General features: G+C 38.8%; 1 protein-coding gene across 1 annotated transcript in view; it reads left to right on the top strand.

Annotated features, from left to right (window-relative positions):
* cntn3a.1 (contactin 3a, tandem duplicate 1) overlaps nucleotides 1-27,137 on the top strand; it is a 76,283-nt gene that overhangs the window by 33,137 nt on the left and 16,009 nt on the right. The window contains exons 5-12 of the mRNA XM_085146491.1: nucleotides 1,714-1,809; nucleotides 10,255-10,458; nucleotides 11,610-11,712; nucleotides 12,275-12,459; nucleotides 14,886-15,025; nucleotides 18,594-18,723; nucleotides 20,925-21,075; nucleotides 25,563-25,690. Of these exons, the coding sequence (XP_085002617.1) occupies nucleotides 1,714-1,809; nucleotides 10,255-10,458; nucleotides 11,610-11,712; nucleotides 12,275-12,459; nucleotides 14,886-15,025; nucleotides 18,594-18,723; nucleotides 20,925-21,075; nucleotides 25,563-25,690 (1,137 nt within the window). The remainder of the gene's footprint in view (nucleotides 1-1,713; nucleotides 1,810-10,254; nucleotides 10,459-11,609; nucleotides 11,713-12,274; nucleotides 12,460-14,885; nucleotides 15,026-18,593; nucleotides 18,724-20,924; nucleotides 21,076-25,562; nucleotides 25,691-27,137) is intronic.

The raw sequence follows: 27,137 nt of genomic DNA, 5'->3' as shown, positions 1-27,137 counted from the left end.
AGTACATGCAAACGGCACACATAGAGCAGGTTTAAAAGCTCCTGCTCCTACTGTGAGGCTATCAGAGCAGGTCTAGCTTTAAATGTCATCAGATAGTTGGTTACCTTCTTCACTATAATAATGTAGGAAGTTTAGGTAGATGTAAAAGTTTTGCACCTTGCTTTTCAGCTTTTGGCTTGCTTTTCAGCTTGCTAGCGGTGTCGTCTTAAGAATGATAATCATCCCTACGAGAACCATGGGTGTAAATCATAAAATCTGTTATATCTATCAGGATCCTTCTTTTGCTCGCGGTCAGTCATTCTTACACTGTGCCATGTTTTGGCTTACCGGAACACTTTGAAAATGTCTGCTGTGAAAAAAGGCACATGTCCTTTGCTAATGCAACAGGCATGTTTTCATTCTGACATTAGCCATTATCTTATTGTATAGTCTGAGAAAAAAGCATGCCTGTGAAGTTGTGTTGTTCAGATTCTGCTAGTAAATCTCAATATATACAGTGAAGCCGATAAAATTAGATGAAACTAATTTCGGATCAGCCAGAAACTGTCATTTTTCCAGGCTTACCAGTTTTAGAAATACAATATCAGCGTTTTAAATTGCGATGGTCTTAAAAGTTTAGTTTCTGTTCAGTGTGAAATAGATAATAGATGTGAAGAAGAAGAGATTCAGTGAAATTATATCTTATAGTTATAGTTATTTTGTTATGGATTTTTACAGTGATTACTAGCATGAATTATTCTTTTCATATAATATGCCAGTGTGTACTGGCTAATATAATATAATATAATATAATATAAAATGTTGTTGCATGTAATTGTTAACCATAGCTCATCCTGAGTTTAAGATGGCCACGAAGCATCCATTAAACCTGTCTGTTCCAAATGAAAAAAAAATGTTATGATCTGCTAATTAATTTGTGAAAGTCATACAGGAGATTTTCATAAAACCATTTGTGAACCGAAACAAAAGCTTTCAGTTGCGATAACGTTCTGCTGGGTGCAATTTTTCCATTAGTCACAAGGTCTGAAAAGATCATGCTCTGCTTTTATTTTGCGAACGCTCATCCTACTGTGCTTGCACACAGGAGGTGTCAGTTTTGCATTCTTTCGCCCCGTTTTTGGATTCAGTCTTGATTATGTCATTATATGGCAGCTGCGTATTTGGCTGCTACGCCTGCGATATCTCCAAGAGCCGCAGCGGGCAAGAAAAGGCAAAGTGTTCGAGGATTGCTGTCTCTATTTGCTTTCTCTCAGCAGGTTGTCAACAAGTAATCGGCCTCCATACAAATGATGTTTCAGTCTTAGTCATTTAATTGTTGCTGGTCTGTGTGCAGTGGATGAAACACAGAAAGTGATAACAATACGCCGTTCCAATTAAATTCACTCATGTGTGACTTATACTTGAAGAATTGCTTTCTGCTCCAGTCATAAGTGTTTAGGACTTTATAGCACCATGTCTGCATTTATGCAAAACTACCACCAGTATTTCACAGCAGGCATGCATATCATATAACACCGTTAAACTCTGGTCACTTGCCGTGCGCTAACTAGATATGAAATTATTGAGCAACCACATATATGAGTTGCAGTGCATTTCTTTATTTATTTTTTTATCTCTATAAACACCCAGACTTGTTGTGTTTGTGTGCTTATGGCTTTCATGAAAAATGAAATGATTATTTTTGCTTTATTGCTTTTGTGTTGTGGTAAACAGACTTGGAGAATTTCAAGACTCAGAGAAGAAGTCCAGTGAGGGTTCGTGAAGGTCAAGGAGTGGTCTTGCTCTGTGGCCCTCCCCCCCACTCTGGAGGTAAGATGGACTGCTCTCAATGTTTTTTCCATTTCATTTCATTTTCTTTAAATATCCTTTAATATCCTCCTTACATAAATCTTGTTTTTTTCTTTTTTTTTACTAGAAACGTAGAAATACTGTGGTATCATCTCTCTGATTCCTTATCTTCTCCTTTACTTGAACAAAGTGGAAGTAACGTTTGCGTCCTCCAGCTCAGATCCCCTGTCTGTTTGTCTGTGTTGTTAAAGTCAGCGAAGTGAGTTATTTTTACTTTGGGACACTCTGGTCTGTCAGCCTGATTTTCAATGGGGGCGAGGAAAATCTTTGGCATACAGACTGGAGAGGCTGACTGTGGCTGGGGTCCCGCCAGGCTGAGTAATTGAGCCTCTCTCTGAAGATACCTTGCTGGCTTCACATCATCTGCTTTCATCTATGACATTATCAATGCGAGCTAGCATCCAGTGCTATTAACTCCTACACACCGGTCTTAAGATTGACTTTTGCCAGTAAGGCTGAATGTAATTATCCACTGCGTGGATGTAATGTTAGTGCACATGACAGAGGGTTTTACTGCAAATATAATAGTATTGTCCTGCTGCCTAGTCACAGGTTAGTTAAAAATTAAATTGTGAAACAGAGGAGAGGCTTCAGGCTTACTTCGCAATACACATTAAGTCAGCTGATCAAGTTGTTTCACTAACTCACCTACATGAGGCATTTTGTGGCAATTGTCTGGCTTGAAATGTAATCTCCACATTTTGACTTTTTTCTCAAAGTAGTATTTCAACTTTAATCTCGAAATTTCAACTCTATTCTCCAAATTAACACTGTTTGTGGCCCTAATACTCTGTAGTACAAGTACGGCAAGTTTTACATCCAGATGAAGTTGCAAGTCCTTAATTTTGGGACTGGAATGAAAGACGTTGTTAAGGTGTTGGTTTTTAGACGATAACCCTCATTTATGCTACTGGAGCGTTAAACCTGCAGAACAAACGGAGCTATTTTGTCTCATTCATTTGCAAACTGAAAAGAAGGCCTGTATTTGTTGTGCTATGTTTTGTGTTTGAAATGAGATGTCTCACCTTGTCGTAACAAGACAAGTTAAAATAATGAGCCATATGCACACAACTGGCAGACTTGAAATGTAATAGCTCTTTTGCAGACAAGTACTCTAAGGTGTCCACAAGCCAAAATACACATTCTGAACAGCAGCATTGTCTGGAGTGTTGAGCTGTAATAGCAGTGTCATGACGGTGTCCAAAAATATTTTGGAAAAAAACTGGGCACAGAAATCTTAATCCAGTAGTTTATGCATTATGTAGAAGACAGCAGCGCTTGTTTAATCAGGAAGATATGCATATTTGTCTCGAGTTTCAGCTACAGCACCATCTGTAGTAAAATCACCTGCCTGATGTCTCACTGTGAGTGCTTTGACTACCTTTTGGGGGCAGTCTTCTCTTTGGGTAAGAGGACAAAAATGAGGTTTTAATTAATCCAGACTGACGTCTCCTTGTACTGATTGTATGTACAGTCACCCAATCAAAAAGACATATATTCATTTACTTAAAAAAGGTATCGATATGAGTCACATACAGAAGTATAGACTTCACGCTTTAATTCATGGGGCTTTACAAAAAAACTTGCATTAGCTATTTAATTACAGTCATTTTTTGCTACAGACCACATTCATACAAATTCAAATTTAATTGGACTATTGCCTGACAAGCAATTTCATGGCCAGGTGAGGTCTGGTCCTTTTCACTGGTATTTCATGACAAATGAGCACATTCAAAGTATTGAATTTGTGTTTTATAACTTTTCACTGTAATTTTAAATATTAGACCTAACGAGCTGGCAGAACAAGCGAGGGAGGCCATTATTTGGCTTTAAAAACCCACAAGATAGGAAAATAAAACTTTGGGACTAAATCAACAGAATGTTTTACATTCTTAAAAATAATGAACAAACCTCAGTAACATCTAAAAGCCTTAGGTAACACAGAATAGGAAGTTCAGATTAGTATTAAATCAATTCATCTATCTATCTATCTATCTATCTATCTATCTATCTATCTATCTATCTATCTATCTATCTATCTATCTATCTATCTATCTATCTATATAAAATTATGTCTGCACTGGAAGTCTGCACTTGAACTATACAATAATCAAAATACATAATCCAGCTTTATTTACATTAACAGCAGCTGAGAGTTTCACTCTCGTAATATGTGAGATACGTGAGAAATCTTACAATATGTGCACCTTTTAAAAGCTTTTGGAACTTGTTGATTTTTCTTCGCATGTGTAGAGTGTTACTCTTTTAGTTTCACAGCTTTTGTAAAAAAAAAATAGATATATGTATGTTATGCCTCATTTTTATTACGAGTGAAGAAATACATTGTTTTTACTTTTAACTAACAGATGGTTAAATCAGCAGGGGTTTCTGTAGTGTACTCTGTACTACTTCTGTACTCATCTCTGTGACTCCGCTCTCATTTATCACCAGGGTACCATTTCATTTGAATTAGAATCCGAAATGTAACATCTCTGATTATAAACTCCTCTTCGTGACATTCAGAAGGTGCTCTAGTCTTCTGATGTATCACTTTGTTCAAGAACTCCAGCTGCTTTGTTGTGACTGTGATCTCGGATCTTGTGACAACATCATTTTTCATAGATGTTTGCTAAGACGAGTGCCAGCATGTTTGGCTAAAAAAAATTACTAAATCATTGGAGATATGGTGTGTGTGTGTGTGTGTGTGTGTGGGGGGGGGGGGGGTTGCCTTCAGGCAACTGTAAATAGGTTTATTCTGTGATTCTATTCAATAATTCATGTTGATATTGTATGTCAATTTTTCCCACATGCAATCTTTTTTAGATAAACTCCACACGCCTTTCTTACTCTTTCCTACGTGACGCCCATCATTTGGGACTGGAGTCCTGAAGAGATGGTTGTCAGTGTGTTACATTGTACCAGGCCCATATCTGTCACATCCAGTCTCATACAGAGTCGTTACCTACTTTTAAAAAGAAATGATAAGTAGATGCACAGCAATGGCATGACCCATTTTTTAAAATTAAGCTAAATGCAGTCTCCCTACCTACCTACCTACAAATTCCCTTTGCATGGGCCCCAGCCATACAGGCCTAGGAATCAGCTGCTGATGATCTGGCAACCCTCAGTCACCAGGGGAAATGCGTATTCCCTAAGGGGTTGGTGACCAGTTACTGGAGGCTGATGACAGCTGCCATGTGAAATAGGTTGCAAAAAGGGGCTAAACAGAAGTACAAGACGGAGCACCACTACACAAAAACTTGTTTGCCTCGGCATACTGCAACATGTAGTTGAATGATAATTGTGGCAAACGAGCGAAACGACTTTCTGGTGCAGCCTCCGAGAGCCTCGGTCTATAAATGGCATGGATGAATAACAAAGCAACATAGCTCACGAAATAATTAGCAGTCACTAAGTGAGAGATAGTAAGGCTTTTATGTACAACAGTTAACAAGCCAAGTACTGGGATACACTAACCACTAATGCATTAACACAACACATAACATGAGGCTTTCAGGCAAGCTGCCCACTCTAAATCACAGCTACCCTGAATAGCGTGGTGTGGGCTATCATTTAATGAAGTGAGTGACGACATGGAGCAAGCCTGAGTACTGGGGCAGCAGTCTATTCAGTCTGGGTGGAAGATTGGATGAAGGAAGGAGTAGGCGGAACAACTGGCTGAATAGGAACCAAGTGGAGACACCAATTCAGCACACACGCTATTTTTCTTACCGAACAAAACAGGCTTTATTAGAATAATTGGTGAAGAAGTGCACACACTCAAGGCTGCACCAGCCAAAGTAGTTATCATGGTTTTATAAACATGTCAAATGGATAAAAGCCGTTAAACTTTTCTTGAAAAGTTTCTATTTTGAATATAATAATACTCCAAAATAATGTTGAAGTAACTCGTAACTCTTGCTAGAACAGGAATCTTTCAAGTAAACAGAAATTAATTTTTTGGTTTTCTGATAAATTTCTAAACTGCTGCTGAATGAAATAAACACAATCAAATAGAATGCGGGACATGTCTCGTGATAATGTGAAACAGAGGGATCTCCAAAAAATCCAATTTTCATTTTAAGTGCTCTCAGACTGTCACAACATAATTTTATAGTGGTGTAATCGCTATCCTTGGTCAAATTCATTTCAGCTGGGCCAGTTTGTTTCTCTGCTGTTTTCTTTGCATTTGTCCAAACCAGTAATGTACAAATAGACTCCTTCCAAATGCTTGTGATGGATGATAGTTGTTCTGAAGGCCTTGCCCAGTGCCTGTTATACTCTGTTTTCTGGCAACGTTTTGTCAAATTCAGCTGTCATCATGGATAATAGCAATTGACGGAGATGTTAAGATGTGCTATAGGATGAATCACCTTCAGTTTTATGACATATTCGCTGAAAGGGTAGCTCACAGTATGCATGAATGCTTACACATTCATACATATCCACACACGCCCACACATTCTCGTCTTGGTTCGGCTGCTCATTTTCACTGCATGGCTATATTGTACCTGATCTGGCTGTTCAAATTAGATTAGGTTCACTGGAGAGATTCGGTTTGATCTTGTCAAATATATTTAAAAAAAAAAAGATTATTTAGAATAAAAGAAACAAAAACTTGAAAATTGGTAAGGTCTGAAAAATGAATATGCAAAGACATATAATGGGATGCTCTGTGGCTGTATTGTTTTTCATCTGATACAGAAAATCCTGACTGGCATTTAAATAGACTGCCATAGTGTTGGAAAGTAAGGCATGTTCTCATAAAGGGTGACAGGACATAATTCACGATCAGCAAAAAATGCGGTCTTGGACACGGATCTGCCTCATCTCTCCTGTAAAGGATTTCAGTGCCCCATGCATGATTCAGGAAGCCATTATTTCACTTTAACGACGCCTCGAAACACTTCAGACCGCAGCAGGAAGTAGTGTGGTGCAGCCAGGATGTTCTAAAGCTGAAAGACAGTGTCGATGCACGTTTCGAAATGATCGAAATATTGTCAAGTGTCCAAGAGGGGCTCCGACATAATTCTTTCCCTGTGCTGTACTGTATTAGCATTAGACGTCACTCTGTATCATCTTTTGCTTTGAGACAGTTTGAATGGCTGTTCTGGTTAGTCCAGGACCTAATGCATCTGACCTCCTTTCCCTAATGGAAACGGGCCTTTCAGATTTACTCAAGGCTGAAATCACTTGTTTTGTCAACCCAGTGCATCTCGTCCAAAACAGAGGGGGCTCGCCGGCTAGTAACAGCCCACATTGCTTGCAGGGATTTTTCCCGTGTGCATGACCTAAGCCTTTTCAGTGAGCTTTTGTATTATGAATACAGAGAGGAAGCCATGGTTGATGGCTGTTTCTGTTGAGGTAAAAGATTCGTGAGAGTAAACTTTGACACAAAGTTGAGCATGTACTTTTCTTTGATATAATACACACTTGTGCAAAAACCCACTCTTGATTCAGTATGTCCTTGGCCTGTCATGTTCCATTTCTCTTTCCTCTTCTCAGATCATTAAGGGGAAATTGATGCTGCCTGTTCATTATACAAAGGCTAAATGGAAACAAAATGAAAATCTGCCACTCACTGTCAGTCATGATTGCATTATTCCATTACTGCCCATCCATAGTAGGCTCTTAAGTCAAATCACAAGATACAGCCAATGGTGCTTTCCAATTTCTATTTCCTGCTTCCTTTTCTCACCATAAATCTTTAACTAACCAATTAGTAATCTCTTATTTGTTGTTCACTGTGTCACGCTTTGCATCTACAGAGGGTATTGTTTCAAAAACAGACATTAAATATACATGGAAATGCCTGGATGAGAGCTGGGATGTATTATTTATGAGAGAGGAGGATATTTCAATGATTCCCTTTGCGGTTTGAATGGATAGAGCTAGAATTTATGTTTGGTAAGTCATAGAGGCTAGGAGAGGCCTTAAAAGTGAAGTGCTATGGCTATAATTAAATGATTAGTTCAATGTTATGGGAAATACACCTCTTTGCTTTCTGGCCAAGAGTTATGAGAGAAGAACAATCCCACTCTTAAATATAAGCGTACAGTCAGAAGGTTGTTAGCTTAGCTTTGCTAAATAATTCAAAATACAAGTTAAATTCAATTCTATTCAGTTCAATTTTATTTATATTTATATAGCACCAAATCACAACAGCAGTTGCCTCAATTGTACTGTAAAGACCCTGTAATGTTAGAGAGAAACCTTAGAATAAGCACTTGGCGACAGTGGGAAGGAAAAACTCCCTTTTAAGAGGAAGAAACCTACAGCAGAGCCAGTTGGGGGCAGTACTTGTTTTTGTCTGAATCAAGTTTTTTAAAAATATGCACCTGTCCATATTTCTGTTATTCACTAATTACTGACTATTTCATCTATTTAATATTTTGAAACATGAGGTAATATGTATGGTGGTAACAAATTCCACGTACATTATATAGCACTGTCGACACAAGCAAAACAGTATGCTCAAAAGGTAAATCCAAAGAAGAAGCCACACACAAAGGCCAAAAAAGGAGGGCGCTTACACACATGATTTTACATACTGTAAAAATTATTTCTCATATTGGAGTTCTGAGCATCACTGACACATTCTTGGAGAGAAAGGTGTGATTGAAATATGTGGTCCAAGTTTCAATCTGCAGTTGTGTTGATCACAAGGTCAGGCTGTCCTTTACTCCTCCAATGCATATAAAAATCTGCTCTGTGCTTGGTAAAAAGGGAAAACCCTCACATGCTCATTATACAGGAACTCACTTACAGGGTCACAGGAAAGAGGCTGGCATAATTACTGGGACTATAAAACAGACTAAGTTAGTGTAAACATTTCTAGAAAGGTGTTAGTTAGGAATGTTCTCAGAGGTACTCTGACCAAAGAAGCGACAGATACTACTTTAAAAGTGCCTACAACACACAGTATGAAAACAGAGGTGCATTTTTTATAAAGTGCTGAAAGTCGTTTTATGTCTTTGCTTATATTTATTTACCTGTATATTAATAGAAATTGGCTCAGCTTTCATCAGTTTCTGTGATGATTGTCTTTGCTGGTTTTCCAACTCTTAAGCTTAAAACTCTTGAAATTCTTCCCTTCTCCTGCCAGTTTTTCACCTTAATAACTCTCTTAAGGGCTAAGATGTCATTATCTTTACCTGGATCTCCTAGCTGTGTACAGAGATTTTTTGAAAATGTCATAATTTTAGGATTTTTCTTTGCATTTTACCACTCAGCTTTCAGAATAGGGCCCTACAGGTTGCAGCTGGCGAGATGTCAGGCCAGAGAATGCAGGTGACCAGGGGAGTACGAATAAAATAATCAAAGCTGTTACACAAGTTGTCAAGATCATGATCTCTGTATCACTTTGTGATCCGCAAGGTTAGCAGTAATATGCCAAATCCCACACATCCTCTTGACCCCTAATGAGCAGACGTGAAGAATACTGAGTCAGTAGATGAGTGTCCGACTCACATCTCAATTATTCCCTGTACTGTAGTGCAGAATCATCACTTAGACAAGTTTTTACCAACAGCCAAGATTGCTTTTGGGACAGGGATGCAATATGGTCCAGAGCAATCTATCCTAGTGTCAATATGTCAAAACACCATCATTCCTTTTTATAATGTTGCTGATTGTTAGTGCAAAGCCTCTCTGACTGCACTCCATTTGGTTGATAGTACTGGGAGTCTTTTCCAGAAGCTTGTTATCATGGATGATGAATAGTAGACGAGGTGGTACAATACCAAGTAACCAAAATTGTAATATATTGGTTTTATTGGGCGTTGAACTGTTTTTTTATGCAGGAGGTGCAGCTTAAAGTTTGATTTAGGGCCTTCTGTAGCTACATAACAACCACAAGGGGAGATGCTTTTTTTTCTGTGTATATCCACTGTTGCTTAATTTAATTCTTATTGGATTATAAATCCCAGAAAGAAAAGGTAAGTCAAATAAAGAACAGAAAATAAAAATTAAACAGCATACGTAAAATTAAGGATGGTCCAGTTACAGTTGAATTTTACTTTAAGCTGGGTTTAAATTGGGAAAACTCACTTATTATGTGTTATTATGGATTCCTATGACAGATTTGACAGAACTCTCTGAATAGCAAATTATTCATATTCACAGCATCATGACTCCAGATTAGTGGACGTATGAAACTTTTACCATATTGAGGACATTTATCCAACAGTGAGTAAGAGTAATTGCGCTTCAATTATAAATTGTGTTTTTAATCAAGGAAGGCTGGTGCTCAGTCCAATCCACTAATTGCTTTATCCCTGAAGGCATCCACTTACCCTCTGAAGTGACGAGGCTGCTGATGAAGCACACATTATCTGTATATGGGTGTAGGCGATGCTCAAACACAGCATGAGTTTTTCATCTGCTGCTTTTTGATTGCGTTCACAGAACTTGGCTTCACATGGATCTTCAATGAGCGCCCCTCGTATGTCACCCAGGACACGCGGCGGTTTGTGTCCCAAAAGACGGGCAATCTCTACATCGCGAAAGTGGAACCCTCTGATGTGGGGAATTACACCTGTGTAGTCACCAACACGGTCACCAAAAGCAGCGTTGAAGGTCCACCAACACCTCTGGTCCTGCGCGTTGATGGTATAAAAGAAGCTATTTACTAAAAATACACAGAGTATAAAACAGGAACTGTGTTTTGAGACATGTAAAATTGAGAAAGGCTTTTTTGTTTTTTAATTATAGCGATGACTTTCATTAAAACTTGGCAATTTTCACAGCCAAGTCTGAGAGTGTTTTCAGAGTGTTTTTTGATATTCTCTGATCTGATTGTTAAAAAGATGGAAACACTATTGTCAAAGTCAGATGAATTTATTTCTGTACATTCCAGGCACGGCAACCTCTTTGCACTGTGCATTTCATGATGTTATTTTAGAAAGTGGTAAATGAATCTTTTTTTAAAGTAGTTTTAAAGTTAATCTAGAATGCCTGCACATCTGAAAACTGACCTTTCAAACTTTTTATTGTCATTACACAATATTTTCTTCCCATGGTGCATAAAAGCTTAAGTAGCATAAATACAAATATAGAATACAATATACAAATACGATATACTGACATGTATTGAAAAGTGTGTGATACCATTACGGAATAGGTAAAGTAATTCTGTCACTGTTTAAAGTACATATACTTTTCTCAGCTTGACTAATTTGCACAACGTTACCATCACATAGAAATTAATGTCATTGTTTTGAGATTAAGAGATGATGGCAGGAAGAGTAAGAGGTGTTTACAGTGAATATGTAAAAGGAGGTCAGCCCACCTACATAGCAATATATACACTGTCCTGGGGTCACTCGTTTGTGTCTCTATATTTTTAACATGTTGTACAAAAACAGTATACATTTTATTTTATTTCATTTTCTTTCACAGAACGTGTTTTTGTGTATAATTATACAACTTATATGTGCAACAGTACTTGTTTTGGATGAAAAATACAAGAGTGTAATCATTTCTATCATTTATGACTTTGACTTGACTCACTAAGTTAAACGTTTTCACTGTGCATTTATAGAAAATAATTGAAATTTAAATCTACAAGCCAACAAATGCAATCTAAAACATCTCCCAGAGTGAGATGTAGAAGTTCTTAGAGCCCATACACAGCATCATCACATAGTGATCTAAAGTATGTTTTGATTTTCTTTCATTGTGACCTTTTCAGTCCTTAAGCTGAAAGAATCCCCCCTCATATATGTGAGGCGTCTCTCCCTTTTTTCTCTCTGTAACTGCAGGTGTGATGGGCGAATATGAGCCAAAGATTGAAGTGCAGTTTCCTGAAGTTGTCCCCGTTGCTAAGAGCTCCACTGTCAAACTGGAATGTTTTGCACTTGGAAAGTACGTCCCGCTGTGAATTGTTACGCCACTTTCATAACTACACACTGAGCTGTTTGCTTTTTTTAAAGCTGCATGGTGAGAGCAAAAAAAATGCTCTTCTTGTTTCACAGACTGTAAAGAAAAGAAACACAACTTCATGTTTCAAGTTATTTATACTTAAAAGCATTTTATTGCTAATATTCATTATTCTTTCTCATATATTAAGCGAAGGTAGATCTCAATAATATACCAAAATATTCATTGGCCATTGTTAGTTTTGCAGCTCTAATATTTGAAAGTTGCTTTCAAAGACATTTGTAAAATGCATAAATTTATATAATTGAAATTGTGCAAATTCAATAATTGTAGAAAGATGAAAGGCTGAAAGATATTTGTAATATTTGTACAAGCCTTCTTCATTTTTCTGTCACAAAAAGGTGGCTCTATATCCATATAAGTCAAATAAACGATCAACAACCAATGAATATATTAGCGTGGACTGTCACCAGTTTATTATGTTAAACACCAGTGTTGATATATGTTGTTTTTGTGTGTGTGTGTGTGTGTATTTTTGTGGTTTTAGCCCTGTGCCAACAATCAGCTGGAAAAAAGTGGATGGAGCCTCCTTTACCAGGAAGGTGGACATAAATAAAGCCAGCGGAGTTTTAGAAATCCCTTACTTCCAGCAGGAGGATGCCGGGATGTATGAATGTGTGGCAGAGAACAGCAGAGGAAAAAACTCGGTGAAAGGAAAGCTGTCTTATTACGGTGAGCAGGAGCGCGGTTTGCCTGTGTTTGATCTCAAACTCCCCTTACTTCACACCTCTCAGAGATTAAAAAAATATCTCATGCCTTCAACCTGTCTGTCTTCTTCCTCATATATCATGTAGTTTCAGAGACTTTTACCAAATCCTTTACCCACTGATTCATAACCTTATTTAAACCTCTTCAGAGGTTCACTGCTCTGAAGTATGATTGAAAATCTTTCGAACAGGAGTGCGCCATTGGCGTGGAGTATAACAGCAAGTTTTATATGTTGTCATGCAATCTGTGGTTTTTATTGGAGCCTGTATACAACTGCATCATATAGTGGGATGTGGTAGTAAATTAACCTATTACCAGTAGTGCAGTCAGACAAGCTCCTTATTGAGCCAGCAGGTAAGACGGGGCACACAGATTTATACCACCTTTTAGAGAGGCGTGATTTTTCCTTTACCACACTGGACTTATGGACCATATTCTGAAAAAGCTTTTAGCAGTCCTTGATTAAGTTTTTTTATGGTTTTTCTCTCCATTATTTTGCAGTTTATGCATTGATGATATCTGCCCACGAGTCCCAATAGGGATGTGCTTGAGTGAAATCATCAAATCCAGATTTTTCTTTCCTGTGAAGGAGGATGTCTTTGATATGATAATAGGTTTTTTTTTTTGCAGGAGCTGTGGGTTAGATGAAATGCTCACAGTACCTGTTGGTAGGCTGAGGACTGAATATGCATTACTCCAAGCAGTAGCACGGCTGACAATGCTTAAAATAAGTAAAATGATCGAGTGTTATGGTCATGTTCTAAACAAGGTAGTGATTTTTCAGCAACTTATAGCTAGAGCGCTCGCCTCTGTGCCTCATCTCAGCTACAGTTGTGGGGAAGTCATGTTTCTCTTTGTAAGATTTAAGTCGTGTCTCATCTCAAAGCCCCACAGATTGACCAGCTGCCAGGTGATAAAAATCAGTAATCTCATTTTAAAGTCCCATAGACAGGGGCTTGTGGGACATCCATCAACTTTGCAGAAGAATAGAAGAATCAATACGGGGATGTGGAGCTAGTGACAACCAAACAGAACAAGCACAGTAACAATAAGGGTCGGCCTCTCTCCTTTCATTCCCGGCGTAATTGTCCTTCTGCAGTTCCAGGGGGTTTTAAGTAATCAGATCATGGTTTACTGCATTCGAATGGGCTCAGTCTCAATCAGATTGACTTTGTGTAGAAGTCACTTGCATGGCTTCTTCCATTCCATTATGTTATCTCAGACAACCTCATTTGTAATGTTGTTAACAGGGTGTCATGCACTCCTGTTTCTATAGTCACACATTTTCAGTACTTTGCACATTTACTATACTAAATGTACTTCCCTCTATGAAAAGATCATTAAAATAACCATTTGATAACAAAATATTATCTGATCTCTACTGAACAGGAAATGCATCCATAGCTACTCATATTGCTTTACAAAGAGTTGTATTCACAGACACAGTAGTCCATAAAAACAGCCATCCTTTCTTCCATATAAAGATTTGTTGTTTCTTTGTCTTTTATGTTATTAAACAGCAGAATTTTTTATATGGCAGTAAGCCCACCCCTATGCTAAGGTTCATAAAATGCGGTACAATTAATTTATATTGATTGTCTTATTAAATAATCACATTTTGATCTGAAATGACACCATTTATAAAACACTGTATTTTAAATGGAAAATGATTGGCTGAAGTTGCTGTACGTGGGTGAGGAGCTCCTTTGCAAAAAAAACCTGTCCCATAGGTGCTACCACTTTATGATATTATTATTATTATTACATTATTACATTATTAAAGTAGCACACCTAATCAAGCCAACTGCCTGACTGACTCTCATTGACCCTGGCAGGGCGTCATGCATTTGCGTGGGTGCTTCCTGGGGTCCATAAATCTTATATAAGGTGCGGCAGGAAAACCACCATTATGTCTTTAAATTGACATGACAAGTGCCAAAAAGTCACTTGCCTGTGTTACCAACTGCACTGCGGAAAACAAAGAAGCAGAGAGCCATTGTTAGTCTCAGTGAACCTGCATCTTTTTAAACTTCTACACTTTACCGTGGACGGTCTCACCTATTCGCTATTGATTTTTTTCTGTGCTAACCTTATAAAGCATTACTTATTTATATATTTTCCATGTTGAGGTCAGCTTCAAGTTAATTAGGAGTACATTTATGATTTGTGCCCTTGAATGCTTTTTAAAGTAATTGCCATGCTTGGCTAATTCATGGATTTTTTTTTTTTTTTCAAATTCCGCTGCTTGAGGTAATGCTAAGGCATGTGTTTAGGTATAAAATGTTAATTAAAAAAAAAAAAAAAAAAAAAAAAATATATATATATATATATATATATATATGTGTGTGTGTGTGTGTGTGTGTGTGTGTGTGTGTATTTTGACTTTCTAGCTGCACCTCACTTTACTGAAAAGCCTCAGGATGTACAGAAGACCATTGATGAGACTCTGGTGTGGGAATGCAAGGCCAGTGGAAAACCAAAACCCTCGTACCGCTGGCTGAAAAATGGAGAGCCTCTGGACCCCATGGAGGTAAAATGGATTTCTTCCTAAACTGAGATTTCTTACATTGCTGCAAAGGCACATAAAAAAAAAAGCCAATTCCCTCCTCTGTGCAGCACTGGGCCCCAAAATGAAAGAAACAAATGAAAAATAAATTAAAATAATACAAAATGGGTAAAAAAAACAAAAAGGATTTTACCTTTGATCACAAAATCAGTCTGAAACAAAGAAGCATCACCTTTTCAGACTGAATTGTCAAATTAACTTTGGCTGAATTGTCAAACACTGCAGATTCTTTGAAACAAGATAATCAAATGATAACTCTATTTTCATGCCAGAAAAGCAGTTTAAAATTGTGGTTGTGCAAATCACTTGCTGGCCAAACTCCTCTGCTGTTTCAGGTGGTTGGTTGTAAGACTTTGCAACATAGCAGCAAAAAACAGAACAGTTTAGGTATCCTGCTTTTTTATTTTTTCATCTACACGTTTTAACCACACACATAATAAACATGCACTGTGTGCTTACGTTTCTCCTTAGATTTGCTTCCATAAAAGATGCATTTAATTACCAGCATAAAAAACATACTACTTTGTCCTCTCCACCTCTAATCAATACCAAGTAGTACGAAGGTGTGCTTTGAAACAAGCACATTAAGACTACTGAAAGACTGAAGTATATAGGCCGGTAGTTAAATGGTATTGTTATTGTTAGCAGCATAGCAATAGTTCTTTTTCAACAGCCCTTAATCAGTTCATTGGGTGGAAATGAGCATAATTTAATGTGTAAGATGAAAGATGATAAGATCACAGCAGATTCCTGCAGTAACACGCAATGCATCTTGGTTAAAGGATGCACTGCGTGTTACTGCGCTGTTTTGCTGGGATTCACTTTGCTTCGAAGCAAATAATGCTTCCAACTCATAGGCTTGTACTTGGCAAGAACATGTCAATTTGAAATGCCTCTATTTGCTTGGGACTAAATTTGGCATCAAACGTGTGTGTGTATGTGCCGGGGGTGGGTGTTTGTATGTGTTTTGCAAAAGAGCCAAAGTGATGCCATTTTCTGCCTGTCATCAACTGGGGACTTTGTCGACAATTTAGCGCTCAATCTCACTCTTATCTGCAACTCTCAATTTTATCATTAAGTCTCTCCTCTCTGGGGAGGGTGAGAAATGCCTTATCATCCAAAGTGCATTTCACATTTAGGCAATTTGCCTTGTTTTGTGATATTGTGCTGCTGGAGTGAGTGTGCTTTCTGCCTAAAAAGACCAGCTCGAGAGAATCACAGTCACCGATTGTGTCAGAATTTGGGCTGGGTGTAATGGGCTCAAAACTGGACAGTTCCTATTTTGTTTGGACATGCCTTTAAAGGGGGGGCTGGTGGGGTTTTGTTGTCTGGAACTGAGATAGGTACCCCAAATATGTGGCACTTTAATTTAAGACCTTAATGTCAACACACAAGCACCAAGGAAGATTACGTTTTTGCCATTATGACACCAAAGTATTAATCTGCAAAGTCTGTATGAGGAGCAGCTTAAGTCTGAATCTGTAAAAATAGGCAATACTGTTTTAAACATTTTATCTCTGAGCCATTTCAAGTTTTATTTAATTTGAAGGCCCACACATGCTTAACCACAGGAAGCCCTTATCATTCCACATGCGCATTTGCAGCATTGATTAGTAAATAACACTGTAAAACTTCCTTTGGCAGGTAGCCAAGGTAACATATTCTCTGTACATGTGGCTATATTAATGAGGTGGGGTGTTACCATTTTCAAAATGCCACCGTCAACCGCGGCAACAGTAAATCAATTTCCAAACCCAAAGGTCAGCAGTGTAGAAGGAGAGGGAGCAGGAGGGGAAGGCCAAGGGGGCCATTTGTTATTCCTCATTAGAATGGATCAGTTCTCTCTCCCTCCTCTCTGTCTCAGCATCCTCGTCGCTTTCTTTCTCTTTCTTAAGCTATCTTTCAAGCTTTTTCCTCCCTCTCCACCTCATTTTCCGTCTGTTCCAAGGGAATTAAATGGCGCAGAGGAGAGCTGTCACTTTAAAATGTCACCCTGGCAAAACAAGAACCCACTCATGCTTGTACTTTTTTCACTACACTACCAGCTCCCCCTTTTAGTTACATACACGAGAGATGGTTTCTCTGCCTACGACCCTCAAAACCTGCTACGTGCCTTCGGCAGTTCTAATGGTGTAGTTGCGACAGTCTAGCTACTATAGGTGAGCGACAGGACACTACAAGATACAGAGAAAGCAGCAACAAGGTGCCCATGACTTAACTTTTCAGAGCTCAGTTTGATAAAGTGTTCATATCAGACAGGAGTCAAGCATAATTAAAGATGCTGATAAAGTAGACGATGCCACAATTTGTCTTCAGTGCTAAGGAGATTGTGATAGAGCTACCACTAAGTGTCAGGGTACAGAATAGTGCAGAATGGCACCAACCCGTGCTTTTATGGGTTCATGAGTGCACAGCCCTGGGCTTGTGCGCTGTGTAACCTGAAAAGAACCATCTATCATCTATTCAAAATCCTCCCTCTCTTTGTGGTCCCCTCCCTCTCCCTCTCTCTCTTTATCATTTTCTTTTTTCCTTGAATACACATACATGCACCCAGCCGTAGCCAAATTTATGGGACTGCTTATTTTCCACCTGGAAACTGCCGGATGCATCAACACCCAGGATACCCTCTGGCGGTGGTTTTAGTTGCTAGGTCAGCCATGTCTCTATCTTGTGACTAGTCGTCAGTAAGAACTCTATTTGAAAGTCCTCTGCGGTGTCACAGACTGACATTAAGGGACAGTCCTTGTCTTTTCAAGTGCCAGTGCTGTAATGATTCCAGACGACAGACAGACTGGCGGCAGGACCCTCTGGACTACTTTGTCAGAGGCATTAAAAGGTCCAGCTACACTCTATGGAAAGATCAAGGGCAAGAACAATGAGTGCTGCCACAATTAAATTGGGGTAACTATAAAACGGGAGAAACAAGAGGAGCCAAACCTTGTAAAGGTCAAACGAGCGGTGGAAAGTGAAGAACTTTGTAACAGTTTTATTACGAAGGTGTTTTTGAAGGTATATGTATTCATTTTAAAATAATTACTAGCATTGTATATCTATATCTATATATATTTATAAACTATGTACTGAGTATTTGATGGAGTAAAAAAAGAGTCAGCAGCAAGTTTGATGTGCTTGATTTTAATTATTGTTCTGTAATGAATGTTAATTAAATCTCTCAATATAGCTCTGCCCGCTGTAAATCTTTTCAGTCTGGCACTTTTACAGTATCATATACTTGTTAAAATACTAATTTTGCCGTTAGAGACGTGCTGTCAAGTTCTCCTCGGTTTCAGTAAAACACCAGTTGAAGTGCAGAGTACGTGGCGTACCAGAATACCATCTACAAAGATGGTGGTCCTGATTAGATGCAAACCTTGGAGTGTACCGGGGCATATTTTTGCACCTGAGGCAAGAACCTTCAGTTGCTTCCTCGAATTTTCTCTTAACTTGTTTGTTGTTTGGCTGTTGAGCAGTTTTCATTTCAGATCATTTTAAGTATTTCACGCATGCATGTGTGTCTTTCTGTCTCCAACAGGACAGAGTTCAGGTGAATAATGGAGTTCTGACAATCAGCAGCTTGAACCTGGCTGACATTGGCATGTTCCAGTGCGTGGCAGAGAACAAGCACGGTCGAATCTTTGCCAATGCCGAGCTAAGAGTTGTAGGTAAGACCAACGATAGAAAGCTGTTCATTTGTCTAAATTAACAAAACAGAATTTAACCCAAGGTCATATATCTTATACCTGCTAGAATAAAAATGCTAAATACATTTTTCCAGTAACATTCTCCTTTTTTACTCTTTCAGAAAAGTTTTTGCAATACAATAAATATGAGTTTTCTTCACTCTGTGAAGGAGACTGAGGAAAAAACACTATTATTTCTGAAGTTCTGTTGCCAGTAGTACTCTAGCTCTGTGCACATGACCTTATTTGATGCTTGTCCATGCCTAGCAAGGCCGAAGTGACTGACATGTTTACTGGACTATAAACTGAGTGTTTGTGTATACCAGGATAAAAAACTATATGTTGAATAGTTACATATTATGTTATTCAAATATCATCAGGGAGAGTTTTCAACTAGATGGTCAAGAGGCACATGATAAAATGGCTTGTTTCAGACAGATGATGACCTTAGAGGGTGCACTGATACCAAGCATAACATAAATAAGAACAACTTTTTACTGTCAATTATGCAAATATGCTCATTATGCACTGTTTCCAGAATATTACCAGAAAACCTCCACTTCTTGTGAAGTTCATGGATCACATGCGTTTGTGTTTTTGATGTATGGTTACTTTCGGTAGATGCAGTGTAATTATGGAAAATGAGGCATGTCTCAAAGTACAGCTGCGGTAGCTGACACAATATGCAGCATATACTGTAGAGTTAGAGTAAAAGGCTTTTGGTTTGGAGAAATTGTCAAAAGGGAGGCACATAATTGGCAACAGGAATTCAGGTGAACGGGTAAAGGTAGTACAAAAAAAACAAGATGCTGAAACCGTCTGGGTACGAAGAGCTGAAAAAATGTATTCCATATCTTGTCTGGTATACTTACTCTTACTCATTTGGCTCTGCACATTTGGGCTATTGTTTTGGAAACAGAGTGAATCCTTTTCCTGCAAACTGCATTTTAAGTACTTTGGCGTGTGAGTTTGATGCAATAACATTTGTAAAACTCTCAGGAGCAATGCCACGGCTCGACAGATGAGGTTTAAACCCTTTCTGTTCAGAAACACATCTAACGCTGACAGTCAGCTGAACATAAAGTAACTGCAAGAATGCAGACAGGGTTGATGATGTAAAGGTCACAGAGCCGCTTGGTGTGAAGGTCTAAATATACTGTAGCAGTAAAACAGTCACCACACAAGAGCTTGGCCACTAATTGTCAGCGAGTACTGATACCTAATGCCAATAACTTGTTGTATTGTCACAGAAAGTTATCTGGATTTGCATATTGCATCAGAAATATAATGAATAATTAATAAATAGTTTCAGTTATAAGACATCTAAATATGTTGGAAACGTGAGTAGGTGGATTTGTTTATAATTAACTATGTTAAGCTTGCCTAGCTAATTAAATTCAATTATTATTATTGCTTTTTCTCTTTTCTCAAGTACAGAATATGACAGACATTGGTCTACGCAGCCTGCTTTTAAGTTACCCTTTATAAACCGATTGTACTGAAAGTCCCGAGGTCATATAAACCACCCATGTAAACAGAGAAAACAAGGAAGACAGAAACTCTTGGCTTGCTTTTCACACAGAGTGTCAAGAAATAATTGTGAGGGGGCAATATGTGCATAGGTGCAAGCGTACATTGTTGTATAGTGCTGCAAACGCACGTGCACTGGCATATGTTGGCAGGTGCTCAGCCATGTCACTGGCGCCAGGCTGTGTATTCACTTTGAAGAGCTTTCTGCTGAGTAGTTTCGCATACAAAACAGCTCCGGACGACGGCGCCTTAGTAATTAAGGCCTAAAGCAACAGCAGCAAAGCCTCCCTCTTGTTTTACATTCGCTCGTTTTGCTTCAGAGTCCCGCGGTTTTATCTTTAATGCATAATGTCGTCCTAAGGAAATCTGGAAAATCACTTTCTTTTCAAATAAAATGTGCCGCGTCTGTTCTCCTGCATTTACGGATGCATTACAGTCTTTCCATGTGTGGATATGTGTGTGTTGAAAGAAAAGGATGTGAGAGCTGACCTGCCTAATGGATTTAGTGACCTGCGTGTTTTAGGAAGCTCGGGCACTCTAGCTCTTCCACCTTGCTCATCGGTCTCTTTTTCTCCCTTTCCTTTTTTTTACGCCTCTCTTGTCTCCCTCACAGTAATCACATGCCTTTCCACTTTTATTTTTTTGTCCACCAGCAATTGCTCCAGACTTCTCCCAGAACTTGTTGAAGGCCCAAACTTTGGCCCGACAGGGTGGCGACGTTCTAATCGAATGCAAGCCCAGGATGTCTCCTCGAGGCATGATTTCATGGCGGAAGGGAAAGGAAGCCCTGAGAGAGAGCCACAGGTAACAGGTTTCTTTGTGTTGAGCTGTAAGTGTATTGAGTGGAGGATCACTGTTGTTTAACTTTCCTGCTTTACTTGCAGAATGTTTTTTTTTATCGATGTATTCAATTTTTCCCTACTTGATATTCAAGTGACAAATAGCAAAGAGTAAAATCACAGTGTGACACTATGCAATTTGAATTGCATAGTGTGCTCTCTCCCTGCTTTCTGTGTTTCCTTCCTGAACTCTGTTGTAGTCTTCAGGCTGTGCTCAAAGCTGAGTTTCTGCACTGTTTACTTAAGGTAATTGGGCATTCCTAGACTGCGGCACTTGGATCGATGCACTGATCCATCAGCTCATTAGCTGCATGTAAAGCCTGGAGGGTCATTAGAGCACAAGTTAGACGATGAGCCAGACCACCAGCGAGACACGGAAGGAGTGAAATCCCCAAAAGGACGGATCAATTGACAGCTGCTGGACATACATTCTTTTATGATAGCGTTGGTGACACAAGGGAAACCGGCTACACAACTTGTTTTATTAAAAGTCAGGTTAAGTACAGATCAATGTGATGCCGCTGTGTGCTGGAGAGCATAAGGCAAAAGGAAAAACAAATGTTAATCAGACAAGAAGGAAAAACAAGTCTTCCCCTTGAGACATAATACTGGCTAAGGTAGAAGTAGGAAGTAAAGTTAGTGACTGATGGAGATTTCTACTGTTTGCTCACACAATGCAGCAAATGTATGCATGCAGGCATTCACTTTTCCTTAATAATGTGTTTTTTGGGGCGAATATTTTAGGTGTACTGCTTTAATCTGCCATTGTATGATAGTAAATCACTCGCTCTCTGTTTGACAACATCTGTATTTTGAACAGCAGTGCACCAGCAGTAGGTAACGCTCGCCTGCTGGCAAATCCAGTGATGTAGCAGGGGTTCACATTTCTCTCTTGACATGGGATTAATTGTTCACCTGGCCCAGCAGCTTTTCCACATCTAACCTCTGGTATACCCACTGGCGCTGCAGCAGGGGGTGCCGGAGGTTTTGTCATGTCTCGGCTCTCCGCTGCAAGAGTGTAGGTTTGGAAATCATGGGGTTCGATTTCTTCACTTCAGAGAAATATTTTATTTGCAGCAGCAAATGGTTGCAAATGGCTGATAAATATTGGGACCAGCTTGCAGATTTATCACCCTCTTAAGCATTGAAGGAAATTGCATCCATACTGCATTATCAATTGTACCTATAAAGGCCAGATTTGCCCTGTTAACGTTAGAGCCTTGCCCTGAAGTGGGAAAGATGCATGCAAGACGTTAGGTTCTGACATTATTGCAACATCTCTTGCAAGCCTATTCCCTTGTTCCTGGCTCATTAGCATTTACTTTGCTCCACATCGAAATGGGGGCTGTTACCAATGCTATTACAGCAGTGGCACAACACTAATCCATCCCACTGGCTCAACTAAAGTACCCATAATTCCTTCTAATCTTCCAGGGATAATGTTTTCAAGGATCTGGAGTAGGAGAAAACAAATCAACTAAGAACAAGGCGGGATCTGATTAATGAAATCATGCAGGGGTGATACCTACTCCAGCTCGCATTTCTAGTATTCACAGCATAACGAAATAATTTTATAACAGGGTTTCTGTGCACTTATGTGGAGAACTTTGAGGTCAACGATAAAGTGCTTACCTTAATTTAATTTCAGCGCTGACCACTGCCAGCTATTGCAAAACGGATATAGGAAATAGCTTTCAGGAATATTACCTTTAGATTGAACCACAGTGCTTAAGATCGTTATGCTAAACGGTAGTATATGTATCACTTTATCATGTAATGGGAATCAATTTATAATCCTAGTACTCAAAGAGCTTTCCAGCTGTGTTTCCAGAATGTGCTTCATTTATGAGTGACACAAGTATTACCCAAGTATACTGCAAGTTCGTAGTAATACGCTGAGTTAATTATGCAGCGCTTTTTAAGTTGGCTAAAGTAATGTTTTTCATTTACAGCCTCTTGATTTTTGTTGCACCATGGAGAGACAGTGCAGGCTTTTAGATCACAGCCAGAAGCTCACTTTAACACCAGCAAGAAAGGTTGAAGTAAAGTGTCTGTTTACTATATCACACTGCTCAAGCTTTTATGTGTCCCCACAAATTTCCCCAGTGCCTTAATTGCTCCAGGGCAACCTTTTAAAGGAAGGGGAACCAAGCAAAAGCATTTCAGGCTGATAATTCTCCTCACATCTTTATCCCACACCTTTACTTTGTAGCTTTGGTGAAGACGAGGCCTGACATTGTCTGCTGCACTGTTTAATGGCAAGTGTTATCCGTGTGACATCTCATATCCATAACTCTTTGTTATAGCCCATTACAAAGGAAAGCCCTCAGTTCAGTTTGGAGTCGAGCTCCGTGGGGAATGGGCACCGTTGAAGGGGCTAATGTATTTTAACTCTTTCAGCCTTTGATGTGACACAGGTCATTTTAAAACATTTTAACGGATCCACGTTGCCTTAAAGGGACCTTTTAAAAATCAGCGTTCAAGCTCCCGTTTCATACCAGTTATTTTTGAAAACCTGGCCTCTAACCGTTACTCCATAATGTGCAGTTCAGTTGATGATGTGGGAGCTTCTAGTGTGGGTTTGCAGGGGAAGACATTTATTGACAGGATAATTGATTTGTAAGGATACAAATATGGTCAGAAGATTGTTGAAAGGCAGTATCAAAAATTGTTGGGAGATAATTTAATCAAATTGTCATGACCTTTCCGACCGATGAAATAAACCAAAGACAGATTTTCCGCTGCGGTTCGTCTTTGTAAAAGAGATGACGCCGAAGGATTTTCTCCTTTGCATCCATCAAAAATGTCAATAACGCATTTTGCCTTCGAGCGCCGAGTGTTTGTTCAGCGTTGTAGTCTCTTCCTTTGACAAATTAGTTTTCAACACAGAAATCCTGACACATGGCAATAATCATGTCTTCCGTTTTGTCAGTTAAACCATCTCATCCCGATCTAAGTGTAACATCTGTTTCACATTAGGAAATTTTAATTTGTGCTCATGAGGCTTAATGAGTTTGTAATAACTTTGACAACACTCGAACAAATTAGTTCAACCAGCAGTGGCTGTCTTGCACGACCGGGAAAGTTGAGTTTTTTTATTGTCTTTTTTTTTTATTGTCTTTTTTTTTACAGTTTGCTATTTTATTGAAGACTGCAGGGACTTTTTCTATATAGCTTCCCCTCTGGGATGATCAGGGCTGGTGGAGACAGTGTGGACATTTCAGCAAGTCACATTCAGAGTGACAACTCAGAGATGGCTTTTTGTAACAAGTAGTTTGTCATGCTTCTGTGCTTATTTTCCTTCTCTCTACAAAGTACAACAGATAATGAGCGACAATTATAAATAAATAATGTAAGTTTACGCCTTCATTATTTTCTGTGGAAATCAAGATAAGTGAAAAACAGCAGATATCCTGTTTCTCTAATCATGGCAAGCTAAGTGTCTTGAGAAAGCAAGGCGTGTGATAAATTACATCTAGTAATTAAAGGCAAATCAGAGATGGCAGTGGAGATGTGTTTTTTAAAACCCAGCAAAAAGGTTAGATGCTAACTGTTTGCTAAAATGGAACAGCTTTGCGACATATCGAACCAATCTCGTGTGAGTGATATATGATAATGCCATGATGAAATATGGGTTTTGAAATGAATGGCTGTGTTGCCCTGCATGCTGAACACATGAATAAATCCTTTTAGCTTTTAATCTGAGCATTTGTTCTCCAGCTTGTGGCCAATTTTTTCTTTTTTTTTCACCAAGGCAAAAGGGTGCTTTTTTGGCATCACATTAAATAGAATTAATCAAACCCTTTTATTTCATTATTTTGTACCTCAATCACTCGCGCGGCCGTACTTTTCTAAAGTGTTTGCTTGCGTAAGGCGTTAGTGGATCTCAACAAACAAGTTTCCCACTTACATGGTTTTTTTCTCCCTCTTTTATCCTCCGTCCTTGACTACATTCAAACACACCGTAATGTGGCAAGATGAATTTCGTTAAGCCTATTTTGTAACATATTATTTGTGCCAACATTTTCGGTGCATATTCAAGGCCTTGCTGACACCGACATGCTTTTAAGACCTGTTTTCGAGTGTTTTTAGTGCTGCCGGAGTGAGCGGCAGCATTTTTGTGCTTTCCTTTTTTCCCCATTTCTCAGCTTTCCACGCATGTTATATGCCAATAAGAGCAGAGGAAATATTTCTTGATTTATTTGATTTCTGTTTACAGTTGGTTGGTTTATAGTCAAAAATTAAAAGCATCTACTACTACCAAAATAGCACCTATAGCCACCCCACAGTAACAGCGACAGGTCGTGCAGGCACTGTTAATGCTAGGTTCCTGCTTATGTAAAAGCACTGAAAGGCTAACAAATTAATCAGATAATGAACTTGATGTTTTTATGCATTTCAAATATACAGTATGTAAAAATGTGTAATTAACTTTTGTTTTACCCTTTACAGAGTTATGGTGTTGGATAATGGAAGCCTGCGGATCTCCAATGTTAGTAAATTGGATGCTGGAATGTACACATGTGTGGCCAGAAACCAGTTTGGAGTAGCGAGTAGTGCTGGCAGCCTTTTGGTAAAAGGTAAAAAATTGTTCCCTATGTTTAAGCACACTAACAGTGTCTATGTCTCCCCCCAACAAGTATTTCATTAATGAGTTTGTTAGCTTTTGTTTGTTGAATCTGTTTGTATTTGTATTTTCTTCAGTTTTTTTCCATTTTTTCCATGCACTAAAGTAAAGCATTTACTTTATGGAAAAACCCCAAGCGAATAGACGTCTGCTTTAAAGCTGTGAGACACAGTGTTACTCTTTAGATGAGCACTGAGCATCACTGCAAAGCTGAGGACCAAACAGCGAGGCAGAATTCCTGGTGAACTGTATACAGTCCAATTAGTTGATTGACGGTGGCTGGAGGAATTGGAACATGAGGCCCATTGAGTTCTTGCACCGTTATGTTTAATTCATACTTTTTTTGCAGAGTGGCACGTAGCCATGTTTAGTTTGTTGAAGATTCCTTTCCCTTTATTTCAGGCACTTTTGCCGAGCAAGGAATTTTCTGGGTCTTTCTAAAAAGCAGAGTCAACAACACTGCTCTATTAAAATGCCTTTTGGTGATTCCTCTTCACAAGTACTTTAAATTGCAAATTGCTTTGCAAAGAAGCCCAATTTTGCTGTCTTTTTTCGCCCCACAGCCTCTTTACACATAGCAATGAATGCAGTATATGTGTGTGTGTGTGTGTGTGTGTGTGTGCGCGCCTGTATGTGTTTTCTGTCTGTGAAAGAAATTTTATTAACAAAAAATGCGGATTTATGATATTAATCAGTAATTATTCTATAGTAATGCTTAATTAGTTAATTAATATATGTCCAGATAATTTGTTTTGTGTTTTGGTTTGGTCATTTTTAGGGGTTTTTTGACAACCAATGAAAATACATGAAATGGCAATTTTATAGATCCTCTGCTTTATTTAAAATCTCGGTGTATTCAGTTATCGAAAGCAGAACATGCTCCAGTTCCTTACATTTGTTATTTCCGAAACATTCAATTAGTACAAAGTTGGAATCATTTTTATTTTTATAAAAAAAGAGTCTCTCCTTCTCTGCTTTACAGAGGTTCATCCTGAGCTTCAGTTCATTGTTTGGCTGTCAGTCAATCCACTAATCACTCTGCATTACCTTCCCAGCACCAAGCAGCTGAAAAACACCGTTAGTTACCAGTTAAGGATCCAGTCCTGATGACTGAAAATGAATCCTGGACTTTATCATCTGCCCACAAATACAACTGCGCATTAATAAATCTTTGTGTGTAATTGCTGGATGGGTAAACAAGCAGCCTAATTAATTTGCCATATCAATATGAAAGGTGTTCCATCTGTGTGTGCTTTCTATCCTCCTGTCTCCTTAATTGCAGATAATTGGCTTTCACTTGGCTGCTCAGTGGTAAATCATTCCTAAGATTTTACCAGGAGCTGATGGCTGATGTTCCACTTCTGGGTTATTTTGACTCTATTGAGCCTCAGCCGTGCTGT

This window comes from Neolamprologus multifasciatus, chromosome 20 (genome assembly GCF_963576455.1).
Source record: "Neolamprologus multifasciatus chromosome 20, fNeoMul1.2, whole genome shotgun sequence".
In the NCBI taxonomy this organism is placed as follows: domain Eukaryota; kingdom Metazoa; phylum Chordata; class Actinopteri; order Cichliformes; family Cichlidae; genus Neolamprologus; species Neolamprologus multifasciatus.
Note: the sequence above shows the minus strand (reverse complement) of the source record. Positions and strands in the feature narration are given on the sequence as shown.